The sequence below is a fragment of the Penicillium subrubescens genome (genome assembly GCF_028828155.1).
Source record: "Penicillium subrubescens strain IBT 31985 chromosome Unknown utg000003l_segment0_segment0, whole genome shotgun sequence".
Classification (NCBI taxonomy): Eukaryota; Fungi; Ascomycota; class Eurotiomycetes; order Eurotiales; family Aspergillaceae; genus Penicillium; species Penicillium subrubescens.
Window position 1 is genome coordinate 1,730,836 of NW_026643153.1, and position 17,113 is coordinate 1,747,948.

A 17,113-nucleotide genomic window follows, 5' to 3' on the forward strand; every position below is an offset into this window, starting at 1 on the left:
TGCAATGAAAATGTTAACCATAATGTTAGCTGTTTACCCGGCATACTTACCCGACGCCACGAGGCAAATTATACTTTGTTGCCTGGGCTGATGTCAAAGGGACCGTCTAATGATCCAATGCCAATGATCGACATGGAGTCCGGTTCGGCGAGGTATCCAGAAAGGTAAAACCCCGATGGGTCGGCCACGCCCCGTGTTGCAAGATGACCTTTCCCCGCAATTTCACCGGTTAATCAGGGTCTCGTCAGCTTTTGCTGAAGAAAATCGGCTAAGCTCTAACTGGACATATGCCGACGGATGAGTTGATGAAACATTGGGGTACTCCGTGGTTAGATGCGTCCAAGACATTGTTTTTCTCGTTTGGATGAATCAATGGCTAAGTTCATTGTCGAGGGGTTCGCTTGGCGATAGAAAGAAAAGGTATATAAGGTGTGCCATTGTGCTTTGTTTTCTGTTATCCAACTCAAATCCTTCTTGTACAATTCCAAACCATCACCATGAGATCTACAGACCTGTGGTCATCCATCGCCTTGCTGCTAGCATCGGCCAGCACCGCGGCAGCAAGCTGCGCTCTCCCATCCACCTACAGCTGGACCTCAACCGGGCCCCTCGCACAGCCCAAATCCGGCTGGGCCGCCATCAAAGACTTCACCAACGTAGTCTACAATGGCAAGCATCTCGTCTATGCCTCCGTCGCCGATACCTCCGGCAACTACCACTCGATGAACTTTGGCCTCTTCTCCGACTGGTCCAACATGGGCTCCGCCAGCCAGAACCAAATGAGCAACAACGCCGTCGCCCCGACACTGTTCTACTTTTCGCCCAAAAACATCTGGATCCTCGCCTACCAATGGGGATCCAGCGCTTTCACCTACCGCACCTCCAGCGACCCCTCCAATGCAAATGGATGGTCCTCCGAGAAAGCCCTTTTCACCGGTAGCATCTCCGGCAGCAGCACGGGTGTCATCGATCAAACCGTCATCGGCGACTCAAGCAACATGTACCTCTTCTTCGCGGGCGACAACGGCAAGATTTACCGCGCCAGCATGCCCATCGGCAATTTCCCGGGCTCTTTCGGCAGCGCGTATGAAGTTGTGCTGAGCGATAGCACGAACAATCTCTTCGAGGCTGTGCAGGTGTACACCGTCTCGGGACAGAATAAATACCTGATGATTGTGGAGGCAATGGGTGCCAATGGAAGATATTTCCGCTCTTTCACCGCGAGTAGTCTCGGCGGGGCTTGGACTGTTCAGGCTGGTACTGAGAGTAAGCCTTTTGCTGGAAAGGCGAACAGCGGTGCGACTTGGACGAATGATATTAGTCATGGTGATTTGGTTCGCAATAACCCGGATCAGACTAATACTATTGATCCCTGCAATCTGCAGTTCTTGTATCAGGGACGTGACCCGAACGCCAGTTCCTCAAACTACAATACCCTGCCTTACCGCCCGGGTGTGTTGACCCTGAAGCATTGATTTGTTGATATATTGTGGTGTTTGCGGGTCAATTGATGGTTATGACTGGGAGTGATGGTGTGTTTGTACGGATGGTGTGAGGGTTGAGAGAGGATGGAGATTGTATATGATAGTGCTGAATGTTGAGAATTTGTAACTCGAATGAATACGTAAAACTTATTTGTTTTGTGAGGTGACTTGTAGATGCCCGTCGGCAGACCCGAGTAACTAGATGTTAACAACGTAAATGTAGCCATGGACAACCCTGGCCATCTTCGGGTTCCAGGTCCAAATCTGACGACTGTTGGGCCCAGGTAATGACAGCTGACGGATTCGAGAACCAAGATAGAGTTAAGCTTAAGTCAACCACCTTTGACCGCTCCACAGTACATACTGGCTTTGTTTATTTGGAATCAAACTCATGATCTATACTATAGCATTCGAAGGCGGGAATGACCCTGCAGGAATATAATAACCACAGGGTGCGACCGGGTATGACAACCTACTTTGTTGCGAAAGCAGCTCCTGGTTGGTGAATCTTGCGCGATGACAACAAGGCGAAGTACTTGTTACAGTCGTTCTCGAAATCGGCTTGACCGATACACACTGAGAAACTCTTTCCCGGCCCCACCGCAAAGACCTTAGCGCAGATAATTTATTGAGCGAGCCGCATCAAACTAAGGGCTCAGTAAAATGCGTCGTGTGTGTTACATTACCACGTGATGTAAGATTACACCCGGTATGATGGTATAGTACAAAATAAGCCGATGACAACACAGGCGTGACCTCTGTGCCTCTCGTTTATGCAACTTCAGGTTGTAGCATGGTTCATCCCTAACCATCCGTAAAATCCATAACCAGTCTTGATTTGAAGATATTATGTATCTATAACTAGGATATTTAAATACATTTGTGTCCACCTATGCTCTCTCTAGAGTTCATATAACCATCGCCGGCACCCTCTTCGTGCAGTGGTACCAATACATCATATATCGTGGTCCATTCACGAAGCAGCCGATCAACCTCGGAATCTAAGCGTTGCGAAGCTCGCGTTCGGCGAGGTGTTAGTGAGTTGTTGTAGGCATTCGTAATATCTAGCAGGTCTTTATTTCGGAAGTGTTCGCCCGGGACCTCGGGGAACGATGTTCTCTCCGCAGTATTAAACCCCGAATCTTCCATCGTGGTGTGCGCCTTTGCAGCCAAGGTCCGACTGGCTAGGGGGAAAGCATAGCTACTTTGCGTCTTCCGCCCGTGTTAGAAACAGACTGAGTGGTTCTATCGTTAAGATTGGCTCTGCTCCGTTCTATGGGTTGTTGGTGAGATGTTGACAGTTGCAGAGTACTTGACGAGATATCATGCGGTGATTGAGAAGAAGATGATCGGCGAGTCATACGAAAAAGTCGTTGAATACCTGCGGAAAAACATGGACAGCATACCACTGACAATGCAAGCCAGTAAGAGACTTGGGCGTCTCCAGGTGTGTCTGGACTGGGATCTCTTGAAGGATCGTTGTTTTTATAATGATCACTTTTATGTCGTCGTCGCTGTCCGTTCTCAACTCGTGGCTTTGATGACGTAGCAGAGCTAGTTGCACTATTTGGCCCCCCTATATTGCGTACCGCTTCTGCATGGCATTCCGAAGGCCATCCACTGCTCTGGTAATTGTCTTCGGGCCTTTGAAGGGCAATCAAATTTTGGGGACTTTTTTTTCCAGATAAGCATCTGAACACTTCCCAAGGTAAAAAAAACGAACTAGATGTGTCACATACGCCATTGATGTCCTTTGATCCACCTGTGCCGCATGAATAACTCTCCTATGAGCGGCATTGCGCTCCTCGATTATAGATTCAATACTCTTACGTTGATTGAATTTATCCTCAGATGACCTGGACGATCTCCGTCAACCAAAATGGAAACAAAAATGCGAGACCAAGTTATTCTCACCGAGGCTTATGCTTTAACCGGGCATAGAGGATGATTTGCATCATCAGCTGGAGGTCTATCTTCGACTGCTCCAGTCTCGTTTGTAGCAATTTGAGGCGTGAGGTTCTTCAAGGAAGCATCAGAAGCCCCATTGTGTTTTTCTGCGCATTGTTGGCCATTTCCTGTAAGGTGTTGAAGGTCCCGGAGCACCGAGTGACAATTTCAGTGGCAGTCGTAATGGCATTGTTGGATATAAGGGGCTTCGTTGATTTGCTTTCTTCTTCGAAGACTTTGCCGATTTCTTCTAACACAGTTGCCGTTATGTGAACATAGGAAGATAAATCGTTCAGCTGTTCGTTTCCCGCAGGACCTTTATCATAGAGATTATATAAAGTCTTAGCAAGTGTCAGGCCAACGCCAGCTAATTGGATAATAGCCGCGGCAGATCCAACCACATCCATAGCTCGCCCTGCAGCGACCACTACGGAATACACGGTGGTCGAGAGGAAGCCTAGACCTTGAGGTAGGAAGAGGTGATATAGACAAGTAATAAGAGAAATACCAGAGAAATCAAAAGGGAAAAGGGGCTTTACGTAGGTATCGCTCACATGCACGGACCGCTCCTGCGCGAATCCAAGGTGGGGGATATTCTCATAGATGACTTTATAGTACTTAACTAGTTAACTAACTGTAACCGGACAAACACGATTACTCAATCAGAAGATCAGACGATGACTCGGGTCCTTAGGACTGTATCAATATCTCGATAGATTCACCCCTGTCGCCGATAATGGATTAGACGGTAGTAGCCATACGATAGGGCTAGGAGATCTCTATAGGTGAGGATTAACTATCACGCGGGGAAAAGAAGCTTAGGACTTGTTACTCGCTGAGCCCTGAAGTCTGAACACTGCCCCCTATACACAACACGACATGAAGTTGCATAAACTAGGGGCATAGAGGTCACGCCTGTGTTGTCATCGGCTTATTTTGTAACATACTATCATACCTGGTGTAATCTTACATCGCGTGGTAATGTAACATACACGACGCATTTTACTGAGCCCTTAGTTTGATGCGGCTCGCTCAATAAATTATCTGCGCTAAGGTCTTTGCGGTGGGGCCGGGAAAGAGTTTCTCAGTGTGTATAGGTCAAGCCGAGTTCGAGAACGACTGTAACTAATGATTGCGAGAAGGATCCCTAATCTGGCGACACCCGGCGATCTGGGAATAAGCATGTTTGCTATAGTGGGAATATGATTGGCCCATAGAGCTTGAACACACTTACTAGAAAAGACTCTTTGATGTTTCATCCAGACCAGTTGTGACCAGTTGTGAGTGATATGTAATATCGACATGACGACTTACTCATTTTGGAACTTTGAGCAAGTAAATCCGAAGATTATTATTATGATCATTATTATTATTAGCGCGTGCTTGTTGACTACTGTAGAAGCGATTCCAAGCAGTTTGATCAACGATCTTTGCTAAGACTTTCAGCCTGAGGGGCGAAGCGCTGGCCTGGTCAGCACTCCCTCTCCACTCGTGAGATTCGTGATTCAAGCTGATTGGCTCGGCCGTATAAGGGCCAATAAGACGATGCGGCGATGCGGAAAGGGGGTTCAGCGGGTCTCCGCCCCCATAAGGCAGATTGCAGCATGCACAAGCGAGTCTTTCAGGAGACCTGTCTTCTGGTAATAATCCGGGATGGCCAATACGCTAGAGCTGCTTCTGTATGACCCCAAGGCTGTGACGTTGTGACGCCATACCGCAGTGACGCCGAGGACCCTGCGGCGCGTCCAGTAACCGCCTCCTCTCCGCCTAGACGAGGAAAGTTCAGGGTCCAAGCTTATTTCCGGTCAACCGCATTGTGAGTGGGGAGGCATACCGTGGATGAATATCAATGGTATAGCAGGAGGGAAGGGTTCTAGTGCAAACTCAGACCATGAAAGATCGACTCTCCGTGCTTGATTCCCTGAATACGAATACTCCGTATTCAACTTCCCCCCTGATCACGCGAGAAAAGTCGCGAGGAACAAACTGGATTCAGGGACCCGGTGGCGCCGAGGTTTGGGGCTGGCAGTAGTGCCAATAATAGCGACGGGAGAAAACCTGGTGGTGAATACGAAGTGGGGCGGTGGCGTTTGGAGCAGAAAGTCAGGCTGACCAGCCGAAACCATTTGGATCTCCCCTTTTATTGTAGATGATGGAGTTGGTGTATGTACTCCGTATTGTCTGAACATTTAGGGCAGTGGTATTGATAGTATGGTCTGGGGTGCTTGAAGTTGTGATAATCTAGAGCCACATGTATGTATGGACGTGTATGAAAAGTTGGAATAATTTCAGGGTCGCCAAGCTTCATTTAAGTTTGTCACCCTGAATTAGTGGGCCACAGCCAACTGGAGGGTAAAATAATTAGTTTTGACGCTGTAACAGGAACACGCGACACATTATAAAAGGGGAAAATGTCCTTGTGCCCAGTTGCTGCAGAGTGTACGGAGTATACAGAGAATAAATTATTGTACACTATGACTTACAGTTTGTAGTTTACTTGAATCATATTGGTACGATCCTTCTCTTGGCATAGGAGGATTTCAACTGGTCTGTAATTTAATTGGAATTGATCCAATACGATGTACAACCTGGATGCTGGATGGATCTCCGACCCCAGTCGGTCCGGTTTTTTGTAAGGCAGCGGAGTACTGTACCAGTGTACATTATGTACACACGACTTGGCCCCATTATTCGCATTATTTGGCCCCGGCCTCGTGTCCGCTTATGTTCTTGGTGATTATTTCTCGTGCAAATTTCTTTTCTATCATCTCTGTCTCTCTGTCTCTCCTTCTTGACGTCCCCTTCTGATTCTCCCTCGTTTGCTCCCCTCCATCCCTACACGAAAGGTGGAATGGAGTGTCTCGGCTTAGTTGCTGTATGAAAAGATCTCCCCGCGTGGAGCTCTCCACCATCAAAATGAAGCTCAGCATTCGCCAGCGCTGTCTAGAATTCATCCGTGTCCTTCTTTCGCCCACGCTTTGGTTCGATGTTTACTGGCCCGCCTCGCGCAAATACTGGTTTTCACTGCTACTCATCGGCGTGATCTGCGCCAAACTACTCCACATCTACTCCCACCTCAACTCCCTCTCTCCCGGCCAATTCATCCTCTGGGGCCCGACCTTTTTCCTTCAAGATGTCGTATGCATCATCATTGCACAGACTCTCAGCCAGAACTTCCAGCGAAGATGGCTCCGTGTCGTCAGTGCGCCGATAGTCATCCTGACCAGGTATGGGAAACCCTTTTTCGGTACTGGTGTAGTCATTGGCAAAATACTGACCTGTGTTCAATTCCCTTCTAGTCTAATGATCTCCGGTCTGGCCGCCGCCAATATCTCCTTCTATACCCAAACCGGCGCTGAAATTCACTGGCGACAAGCACACGCCTTCCACCGCGATGCGGCATCCGTCAAGACCCTCCTGGCCGGACTGACTGGCATCCTCATCATGGAGGTACTGTTTAGCGCCTCGGCATGGATCTCAACTCCATATCTATACAATTGGGTGAGCGCAGTGACCCGAGTCCTGCACGTCGCCGCGACTCCGCTATTCTTCTGCTGGAAGCGAAAGCCTAGATCCGACCCCGAGAACTATGCGCAAGTCGCCAACAAGGATTGGGATGAAGAGGACCCTGAATCTGAGGCCATGCTGGGCATGCACGATCCTATGGCAGCATCGCAGTCTTCCTCGTCGCGGCCTCTACCATCTCTGTTATTGCGCATTCTTGTGGCCTCTGTGACCGCCTTTGTACTTCTATTGCGCTGCATTCGCCCATCGGATACCGCATACTCTTTTCTTTCGCAAACCGTGATCGTCACACCTTTCGAAAAACCGCCACAGCATGAGACGACTTACTCAGTCGACCTCCCGCCAGACTTGCCAGGCGACTATAGCTGGCTCTACAACCACACCGCTCTCGCAGCGCCGACGAAGTTCGACTGGCTGCCGTCGAAGAAGATCGGTGGGTTCAGGGACTGGTATGAAGAAGGCAAGGAAGGGACGGCATTGCACTATGATCCGGCACACGACCCTCTGAAGATTTCGAACCTCGATCGCGAGGTTCTGGAGCCATGGCGTGACGCGCTGAAGAGCGGTAGTGTGAACATCAAGCACGTTTTCCTACTCAAGTTGGAAAGTACTCGGTACGACGTCTTCCCGGTCCGGAAAGAAGGCCATGTTGGTGATATCATCCGCGAATCGTACGGTGGCACCGTTCCAGACATTGTAGATCAGCGCCTGGCCAATCTGTCCCGCAATGCCGAGCGGTTAACAGGGGTCTCCGCTGGTTGGGACCACAGTGACGATTCATGGAAGCCGCGCGGTGGCATGTACGCCTCAAATGCTTATACTGGCGACACGTTCACTCTCAAGAGTATCCTCGCCAGCGTCTGTGGAATTGCCCCCTTAGTCGTCGACTTCAACAAAGAATACTTGCATCACATCTACGAGCCGTGCATGCCTCATATCCTCCATGCATTGAACTCCATGTCTCGAGAGAACGACACCAGCAAGGTCAAAGAAAATGATTATACTACTTGGCCCTGGCACTCGACATTCATGCAGAGTATCACGGATAACTATGATAACCAGGATCTTCTCCTTCCCGCCTTGGGTTTCAAAGACAAGATCACAGACAAGAAGATCACTAAAGACTGGAAGAAAAAGCCCGGTGAAGGGCCGAAGAAGTTCAACTTCTGGGGCTATCCCGAGCACGAGCTGCGACCGTATTTCATTGATGCTCTGAAGCATGCGGAGAAGCACCATGAGCGTCTTTTCCTCACTCATTTGACGGGACAGACACATTACCCTTGGGATATGCCAAAGGGTGATACGATTGAGGAATTCATGCATCACAATATTTTCAACGGCAGGAATAGGATGAACCGGTACTTGAACACGCTTGGGGTTGCCGACAGGTGGCTTGGCGAGGTTCTCGAGATTATTGAGGAAGCCGGAGTCGCCAATGAGACCTTGGTTGTCATGGTTGGTGATCAGTACGTTTTTCAATTACAACACTCGCGCTCTTACTATGATGCTAACTTTTTTAACAGCGGCATCTCGCTGATCGAGGACGGCGGTGTCACCCCTTACGACAACCCCCATGTCTCCAACTTCCATGTCCCACTCGTCTTCTCGCACCCGCAACTCCCCCAAATTACCATCGACGGCCGCGTCACTTCCATGCAAATCGTGCCGACTATCATGGATCTCCTAGTCGAATCAGGATCCTTAGACAAGGACGCCACCCACGCAATCAAGGACCTCCTCCCCTTATACGAAGGCCAGTCAATGATCCGCGAGCTTGTCCCAGAGAAAGATGGGAAACTTGACTGGCAATTCACTGTTATGAACACCGGTGCTACTTGGCTTGCTCTGCGGTCAGGCCCCAAGCCATACCGTCTTGTCATTCCACTCGTTCCTGACGTCGAATGGCGTTTCTCCGATGTGGATAAAGATCCGCTTGAATTACACACTGTTCAGTCGTTTACTTTGCCTCCTCTTCTGGAAGAGGTGGCCAAGGTCCACGGTGAAGATGCCGTGAACTGGGTTATTGAGGCTGCTCATGTCACCCGGTGGTGGGTGAGTGAGAATTGGCGCCGTTACGAGTACAAGCCTGATGCGTGATTCGTCCGGCTGTTGAACTTGACATTCGCGTGAATGATTTGGTTGATTTTACTGTGAATCTTTTTTACCATTTTTGAGGGGCGGATTTGGCGTCTTTGGTGTACATTTCTCATGGTATATGGGCTGCATAGTTCTTGATCTACGGGTGTTCATTCCCGATTCTTGTATAATACATTTACGATGTCCATATAAAAACATCACCATCAAACAAATTCGTGACTTGTCACACATGCGTCTCTGAACAAAACATCATCTCCGTTTCTCAACTACCATAACTATCACCTCTCATAAACAAATCCCAATATTCTTCTACTCCTTAACACACAGAATCTCCGCACTCGGAATAGAAATCCACGCATCCTGATCCTCCCCCCACTCCCTCCAAGCCCTCGAAATTCTCTCCAGATCCTCCCTCCCCGCAATCCCATGCTCAATAGCCGTCGTGGCAAACGACGAAGACACAGCCCTCTCAACCCATGACTCACTCCACCAAGTAACATCCTCCTCACTAGCATAACACCACATCGTACAACTACACCTCACATCGCCAAAACCCGCCTTCCTAGCCCAAGCATGCAACATCCGTCCCGCATTCGGCTCGCCTCCATTCCGCCTCGCAATACGATCATACATATCCTGCCACTCCTTCAGTCCGGGCAGTTCAGGATACCAAACGAAAACACCATAATCAGCTTCCCGGGCTGCAACGATACCGCCCTTTTTAACGACGCGTTTCATTTCAGACAGCATGCCGATCGGATCACCGACGTGCTGGAGGACTTGATGACAATAGACCACGTCGAAAGTGTTATCAGCGTAAGAGAGTGCATTCGCGTCACCCTCGACGAAATCAATATTCGTCACGCCTTTGGCTTCTGCGTTGGCGCGCGCTTGTGTTAGGATACTGCCCGCGCGCTCAAGGCCGGTGATATGACCCTGTGGAATAAGGGATGCAACGTCAACGGTGATGGTGCCGGGTCCGCAGCCGATGTCGAGGATTTTCATGTCTGGCTTCAAATGAGGCAGGAGAAAGGCGATGGAGTTTTGGGCTGTGCGCCAGCTGTGGGAGCGGACGACTGAGGCGTGGTGGCCGTGGGTGTAGATGGCTGATTCTGTTTTGGCGGACATGATTGTGTGTGGAAATAGGATAAATTGAAGAAAGAGGGAATTCAAAGCGAAGATTTTGTGGTTTTGGGTTTTTAGAGAGAAGAAAATTGATCTCTTATTATGTCTTGTGAGTTCTACTGTGATCTTGTTGGTTTATATACCTGTCGAGCTGTGGTCGATGTCATGTAGTTCACACCCCGATATCGGACCCGTATAGCTGGGAGGCTCCGTCGGGGTTCCAGCGCTGCTCCTGCCAGATGAATCATGCTGTATCAGGGTGTCTACTATTGGTCGTGGAATAGGGAGTGTGTTATCCTTGCTTCGGGGGTGCTTTTACTCCGATATCCAGAGCTTTATGCCTTGCGTTGTACGGAAGAGGGTGACCGATGTCGGGGGACGCTTATACAAGCTAGAATGCTGCTTCCAGTGCGTAGTATAGCGAATGCGAAAAGAGAGCTATGATCTTGTCTGCAGGGCATGATGAATATAATACATTGACGGAATATATTCAGAAGCAGCATTTTCTAAGTAATTACTTCCTAAGATAGAAATTGTAACTAGTGGCTCTGGTGAGGGACAAGCCCATAGATGCCGAGATCAACCCGCTATTATTAACACCGCCAGCGACTGGCCCTATTTCCTATATTATTTTTTTCTAATGATGGACATCGTGCAAACCTCAGGCTTTCTAGATAGTCTACCACTTCGACCTTCAATCGCGATTGCAGCCACGTTCGATAGAAAGCAAAAAATTGGCGCTAATGCATGGACTGTACAGTCCCCGCCCCACTGTGGAGAGTAGTCTCTACAGTACCGGACTTAGGTTACGCGTGGGGGGATTGATAATAGCTCAGCATCAAAATCAAAAACCAGCCTTAAGTGAAGGGAATTTGAGGCAGTTGGCTTAGATCTCAAAGCACCGTCACGCAGGTAGCACCCGGTCGCATACCGCTGCTGGCTGAGCTGGCAGGTACTCAAAACTACAGGACCAGAGAGCCATTTGACATATCTCTCAGATTATGGTAGAATAGACATATGGAAACCCAGAGATTAAGTGAAAGGAATAACAAATTGCTGTGAATTCTGATCCATTTTATCTCCATCAAACCTTCTTCAGCAAATTCTATACAAGCATTAAGCTTGACCAATGTTGTGAATCGTCTACGTTCCAGCAACTGTCCCCGTGTTTCCACCTAATGTGAACTGAGCACTCTCTGCCATCCCAGTTCCTTGCGTCCACCAGGCCGTTGAAATATCAATCGGCGTCGTATCTAGTGATAAGGGCGGAAATTGGTAATTGTCAAAGGGCACGTAGCACTCAAGTTGAGTCATGTCGGGGGTGAGTTCCTCATGGCTCAAAGTGTGTAAGAGGTCGACTGTTGTGTGGGGGGATATAGAACCATTCAACGAGGTTTGAAAGAGCGTTTCCGTAGACAAGGAATATTGAGTAAGAGGTATAGACGCAGCTGTGATTTCATGTTCATCCAGGATTGGACCCTGAATCAGTGGTTCGACTGCCACTGCCAATGATATGTCTTCCGCAGGCGAGCAATATACTGCATGATCCATGACAGCATCACTACTTTGCGAAACCAGAACATCTTGACATTGAGACTCGCAGGCCCAATTGTCTCCAAAGCCAGCTGGAAACGTCCCACAAACCTCATTGGGTACGTTCATCAGCTCGATCATTGCCTCTGAGAGGGGCTTTGGCTCCAACGGCGGTGTGGTATTCCGTTCACCCGTCAGGAAACGCAACTCATTCAGTTCAGCGATTAGTCGATGATTCTCCGCGACCAAGTCCCGCATATCTTCTGCAGCTGATAGACACATTGCGCGCTGTTTCTTGAAATGCTGGAGGCCTTCTTTCACAATAATTGTTTTGGAAAGGCGTCTGACTGGCGCTAGAGCAGGTACTAGACGTGCGAGCTCCTATAGCGAGATTAGTCTTGGATCTGGGATAGTCATAATCGAGAAGGATGTTCTGAGTAAGTAATTACCAGTAGGTCTTTTTTCATGTCCTCTCGGCGCTCTTTCTCTAGAGCGAGATTACGGGCATTCACATCGGGAGGAAGAGGCCGAGGGCGACCTCGCCTTTTTGGTTTGCTTTGATGTGTACCAGGTTGACTCGCCATCTCGCAGGTGGTCTTGGTCGAGAGAAGAACTCAGGGAAGTAGTGAGATCAAGTCAATCCTGCGAGTCGGTTAAACGTTGTGTTGATAGTAGTAAGTCAAGCAACAAGTGTTGGCCTAACACTTCTCCGGCAAAGCGGCCGTAGATAGGCCGAAGTGGGGGTGTGGTCGGGCCGGCCGTGTCTTCGGAGTCGTTTCCACTTTCTATCCAAGTGAGTTAGTGGCTTCTAAAATGGGAGGCTATTGGACGCTTGGGGCAACAAGTTAAAACAAGTGATTCGGTGGCAGTTGCCAATATGAATTTCCAATTTTTTGATTTATCACTGGATATCTCTTTGACATCGTCGTATAATATTTGTGTTGTTACATGCTGGGCACAGTATTGAAACATAAGACCAAAACTCGGCACCTACAATCATTCGACTGCCGCGCTGGCGCAATCGGTAGCGCGCTTGACTGTACGTAACCTTTCCCGCAACGTGATTGCGTGGGCCCAAACTAATAATCTTCTAGTCTACACCCATATATAAGTGTATCAAGCGGTTGCGGGTTCGAGTCCCGCGTGTGGCTTTTTTTTCTTTTGGCTCGGTATCAAATTAATTAGAATAGCCTACGTACAATGATATAATTAATAGAATTAGGTAAATGACGCATTTCCATTTCACCATATCGAAGGTAAATCTCCATTAGAAAGCCGTGCGAGTCTCTCAGGGCTGAACTGGAAGCACTCTGGTAATCCAGTTTCACTCCACTCATATCCCAGCACAATTTTAGCAATTCCAGGAGCACATGTAAATATCCGCGCCATTCCTAGATTAAAGAGAAGATTTAGCTAATGCCAGTTAAATCCACTGTTCTTCACTTACCATGACCGTTAAACCCAGCACATATATATTGACCTGGTAACGAATCAATCGCGCCGACAAATGGAACCGAGTCCGTAGTCATCGCAATGATCCCAGTCCATGCATGGTCCAAGCCTTCACCATGCAACGTCTTGCTTCCATCGGGCGCGTAATCAGGGAAAAGGTTGTTGAAGCTCCGTAGGGCATCCTGGGCAATTTCCTCGTTAAAGTGAGAATCATCGGTACTGAAGCGACTATCCAGAGTCTCAGGACTTAGTGTGGGGTTAGATCGAGAAACTCCTAGAATGAGTGTGCCATCACCCTTGCGCTGTATCAATGAATAGAAATGAAGGAGGCTGTAGCGTAGGGAAAATGTATTCTGAAGGGCATTCTCGGCTGCAAAAGCTGGGGTTGGCACGAGCGAATGGGCTTGTGCACGATTTGGCCGATTATAGGTTTCAAGTTGGGGCAGCAGGAGAGCTGCGTGGGCATTGGTACAGTGAATGATCCTCTCTGCTGTGATGATACCCCGAGGTGTATGCACATCCCATAAACTCGAGCCAGTTTGTTTCACCTCGGTAGCAGGGCAAAATGTAAACAACTTCGCACCACGATCAATCACGGATTGGAGCAAGAAATGGGCTAGTTTGGCTGGATGACTGGATCCAGCGGGCCATTCATATGCTGCAGTGGCCCCTGGAATTCTTGTCTTCGCCTGGGCTTCTAATCCATCATAGAATTTGATATGGGACACATCACCTCCTGCTTGTTTGTATGCCTCCAGACTCTCCGCTTCGTACTTGGCAAACTCAGGTGTCATACAGACATCAAATGTGGTCGTCAGATTGAAGTCACATGTTACTTGGTGCCGTTTGACGAAATCGTTCACTTTTTCAAGGACAAGTCGTTCGTTCGCGATGATCTTTAGAGCCTGTTCGGGACCGTGGACTTTCGAGTAGGCATTGAAGCCCCGAAATGCGTCTAATATAGGTCAGTTCTGATGTTAAATAGTTTCCCAAGTAGATAGTAACCCCGGGCCTCCGTTTGAAACAAACATACCCGGTCGGACATGACCTGCATTTCGTGAACTCGCACCACTGGCCGCTTCTCGTGCCTCCAAAATCACCACTTCCTCACCCGGAACGCCTGCTTCTAGAAGCTCAAATGCGGTCAGACCACCGGATATTCCAGAGCCAATGACCACATATTTAGCCTTAGAAGGCACGGTGTTATCTTGGTTGGCGAAGAGATGGGGGAATGAACGGGTAGTGCGTTGCCAATAGCTCAAGCAGGGGGTGGTGTTGGGCAGATTCCTGCTGGATCCGTTGTCGGAGCTGGCCATAATTGCGACGACGGAGTAGATGTAGAAAGATTTTTATGTGTCAGATCAGATCGCGTCTATATACATGAGCTGGTATTCTCGAGTGATGTGTCGGCAAGTGCCGATTAACCGTGATGGTCGTGAAGAGTATGTATTTCGTGCGGGGATGACTCCACAACTTCTACTCGCTACTTTCCTATCGCACCACCCAGACACACTTCCACTTTCCTGTTCAGGCAATTGTTTTATCGGGACACCATGCTCAACATAGTCAACGGTTTACAAAAGAGCCCCGAGTGAGCGGTTAGCGCCCCCTAGCGCGGCACTATTCCGACCCTATCGTGTCCAAGGGCGCTTGGCGGCCGGCATAGTCTCGCCTCGACCTGCACCAAAAGCCAGCGGAAGCCAAGGTGGGAGTCCCCCAGGCGGGGTAAGACCAGCTAAGGCCAGTTCAAATCAATCCACACGAGCTCCCCAAAGACATTGGGCGCTGCTTCCAAGGCCTCGGAGCATTCCCGAGGTTACGCCAGGTTCCAGAAGGAGTCTCACGATTGGTGGCTGACGCGACTTTCTTATCACAAGACATCCAGCCCCCCTCCGATCTGCGATCTGCACGGGGCATATTAACCCCCGGATGTGGCTCGAGTCGCATGCGAGAGCTTATCGGGACGATGACTCCTTGGCTCTCTTTTGCTCTTAAGAGAAAGAGCAGCTGCTCAGATAAAACGTCTCTGGTTTTTTCTTCTCCGGTTCAGCGACCTTGGATCCCTGCCCAGCAATGATGGGCCTGTCTAAGCTCTTTCGGCATGGTGACCGAGTGGATGAGTATGTGCGAACGGCGGATGAGCGGGCTCTTGTCCGACGTCTGGATACATTCCTGCTTACTTTTGGCTGTCTTTCACAAGGTACGCATATCGATTTACAGTCACCATGCAATAGAAAGACTAATCGTTTTTAGTGATTAAATACCTTGATCAGCAAAACATCAATAATGCCTATGTTTCGGGCATGAAGGAGGATTTGAACCTACAGGGCAATGAACTAAACCTGTGTGTATCCCTGCTCTCTGCAAGGAGCCCGACTCACTTCTAACACAAACCAGCTTTACGACCTACTTTAATGTCGCATATTGTATCATGCTTATACCCTCACAAGTCATCTTGACTTACATCCGACCAAGCTTTTGGCTGCCTGGTCTGGAGATCGTCTGGGGTGTGCTGACTGGTCTGATTGCCATGGCCACGCACGCGAAGCAAGTCTACGTCCTCCGCGTCTTTTTGGGTCTCTGTGAAAGCAGCGCATGGCCTGGAATGATGACTTTACTGAGTAAGTCAGCCCTAGCTTTTTGGCTCAAGACAAATCGTTGGAATATAGATGCAGATTTGCTAATGTTTTCCAGTGTATTGGTACACTCCAACTGAGCTGGCGAAGCGCATGGGCTTCTACCATTCCTGCCAAGCTGTCGGCCAAATGATGTCCGGAGCGTTGCAAGCTGCAATCTCCGACACACTCAACGGCCACGGAGGATTGGCCGGATGGCGATGGCTTTTCGTCATCAATGCGATCATAACTGTTGTTTGGGGATTCGCAGGATTCTTCATGATCCCAGATCTCCCCAACAACCCCAACCCACGGGCATTCTGGTTCCGCAAGGTTCACGCAGAACTCTCCATGGAGCGGCTTGCTCGCAACGGCCGTGCTGAGCCGAAGAAAATGACATGGGCGGGTGTCAAGCGCACATTCTCAGGCTGGGTGGTCTATTTCATCGCCATTCTATACATTGCGACCGTCCTCGGTACATACGGCTACGTCTATTTCTCTCTCTTCCTCAAGTATCTCAAAAACCCCGACGGAACTCCAAGATGGACCGTGTCACAAGTGAATGCGATTCCGATCGGTGGCTCTGCCATTAACGTTGTTTTCGTGTGGATCTGGGCGTTGTTGTCGGATTTCCTGCAAACAAGATGGACACTCATCGTGGCCCAAGGAGTTATTGGTATAATCCCCTGCATCGTCATGAGCATCTGGACTTCTCACCCGACCGCAGTACCACTGTCTGGTGTCTATGCGTCATACTTTATATCGTTCATCTGTCTCGGTACGGCGCCACTTATCTTCGCCTGGCTTTCGGATCTTATCCCGCAAGACCCCGAGGCTCGCTCACTAGTCGTGGGTGTTTCCGTGGCTGGTTATTATGCCATCTCTGCTTGGTCGCAGGTACTGGTATGGCCTGCGTCGCAAGCACCATTTTATAAGTACGGCTGGCAATCTGCGTTGGCACTGTTGGTACTCGTTATTATCATGACTTGTGCCCTTCGCTTTATCGATGTCAGATATCTTCTGCCGAAGCGTGAGGCTTTCCAGGAAACACTGGAAGGGACAGTCGTTGGTAGAAAGGATAGTGTTTCGGGTCTGGGGGAGAACAATGAGGCTTCAGGACCGAGTTCAGATCCTGATCGGAAATCTGCCCACAAGGCTACTGTTGATGAAGTTTGAGATGATCGGTTCATATGAATGAATGTGTCTATGAGTTCTTTCTAGCTCGTTGATGTCATAGAAGAATAAAATGCTATTTGCAGCACATCTTACTTTGGAGTATTTGAATCACTCAAAGAGATCAATATTAAAGAATGTAATAGCACTAGCGAATAGTAC

The 17,113-nt window shown here is 49.0% G+C and overlaps 6 protein-coding genes across 6 annotated transcripts; 3 read left to right on the top strand and 3 right to left on the bottom strand.

The window, feature by feature from the left end:
• Positions 1 to 497: 497 nt before the first annotated feature.
• N7473_004656 (uncharacterized protein) lies at positions 498 to 1,475 on the top strand (the record flags this gene model as incomplete). Its single annotated transcript, XM_057150596.1, has 1 exon — positions 498 to 1,475. The coding sequence occupies one exon, from the start codon at positions 498 to 500 to the stop codon at positions 1,473 to 1,475; it is 978 nt and encodes a 325-aa protein (XP_057010706.1).
• Positions 1,476 to 6,193: 4,718 nt separating this feature from the next.
• On the top strand, positions 6,194 to 9,311 carry N7473_004657 (uncharacterized protein). Its single transcript, XM_057150597.1, has 3 exons — positions 6,194 to 6,658; positions 6,731 to 8,422; positions 8,480 to 9,311. The coding sequence occupies exons 1-3, from the start codon at positions 6,309 to 6,311 to the stop codon at positions 9,051 to 9,053; spliced, it is 2,616 nt and encodes an 871-aa protein (XP_057010707.1). The 5' UTR covers positions 6,194 to 6,308; the 3' UTR covers positions 9,054 to 9,311.
• Positions 9,312 to 9,362: 51 nt separating this feature from the next.
• Positions 9,363 to 10,181, bottom strand: N7473_004658 (class I SAM-dependent methyltransferase; the record flags this gene model as incomplete). The annotated part of the gene is made up of 1 exon (XM_057150598.1): positions 9,363 to 10,181. One exon carries the CDS (start codon positions 10,179 to 10,181, stop codon positions 9,363 to 9,365), a length of 819 nt encoding a protein of 272 aa, XP_057010708.1.
• A 1,140-nt stretch (positions 10,182 to 11,321) lies between these two features.
• N7473_004659 (uncharacterized protein) lies at positions 11,322 to 12,295 on the bottom strand (the record flags this gene model as incomplete). The annotated part of the gene is made up of 2 exons (XM_057150599.1): positions 11,322 to 12,092; positions 12,161 to 12,295. 2 exons carry the CDS (start codon positions 12,293 to 12,295, stop codon positions 11,322 to 11,324), a joined length of 906 nt encoding a protein of 301 aa, XP_057010709.1.
• Positions 12,296 to 12,953: 658 nt separating this feature from the next.
• Positions 12,954 to 14,562, bottom strand: N7473_004660 (NAD(P)/FAD-dependent oxidoreductase; the record flags this gene model as incomplete). Its single annotated transcript, XM_057150600.1, has 3 exons — positions 14,197 to 14,562; positions 13,159 to 14,118; positions 12,954 to 13,102 (listed from the first exon to the last, which is right to left on the bottom strand). Exons 1-3 carry the CDS (start codon positions 14,477 to 14,479, stop codon positions 12,954 to 12,956), a joined length of 1,392 nt encoding a protein of 463 aa, XP_057010710.1. The 5' UTR covers positions 14,480 to 14,562.
• A 517-nt stretch (positions 14,563 to 15,079) lies between these two features.
• On the top strand, positions 15,080 to 17,053 carry N7473_004661 (uncharacterized protein). The gene is made up of 4 exons (XM_057150601.1): positions 15,080 to 15,363; positions 15,417 to 15,507; positions 15,561 to 15,784; positions 15,858 to 17,053. Exons 1-4 carry the CDS (start codon positions 15,237 to 15,239, stop codon positions 16,952 to 16,954), a joined length of 1,539 nt encoding a protein of 512 aa, XP_057010711.1. The 5' UTR covers positions 15,080 to 15,236; the 3' UTR covers positions 16,955 to 17,053.
• The last annotated feature ends 60 nt before the right edge of the window (positions 17,054 to 17,113 follow it).

Coding starts and splice junctions, on each gene's coding strand:
- N7473_004661 (XM_057150601.1), top strand. CDS start 15,237: ATGATGGGCCTGTCTAAGCTCTTTCGGCATGGTGACCGAGTGGATGAG. Junction 15,508..15,560: donor CAGGGCAATGAACTAAACCT/GTGTGTATCCCT, acceptor AACACAAACCAG/CTTTACGACCTACTTTAATG. Junction 15,785..15,857: donor TGGAATGATGACTTTACTGA/GTAAGTCAGCCC, acceptor AATGTTTTCCAG/TGTATTGGTACACTCCAACT.
- N7473_004657 (XM_057150597.1), top strand. CDS start 6,309: ATGAAAAGATCTCCCCGCGTGGAGCTCTCCACCATCAAAATGAAGCTC. Junction 6,659..6,730: donor CCGATAGTCATCCTGACCAG/GTATGGGAAACC, acceptor ATTCCCTTCTAG/TCTAATGATCTCCGGTCTGG. Junction 8,423..8,479: donor GTTGTCATGGTTGGTGATCA/GTACGTTTTTCA, acceptor CTTTTTTAACAG/CGGCATCTCGCTGATCGAGG.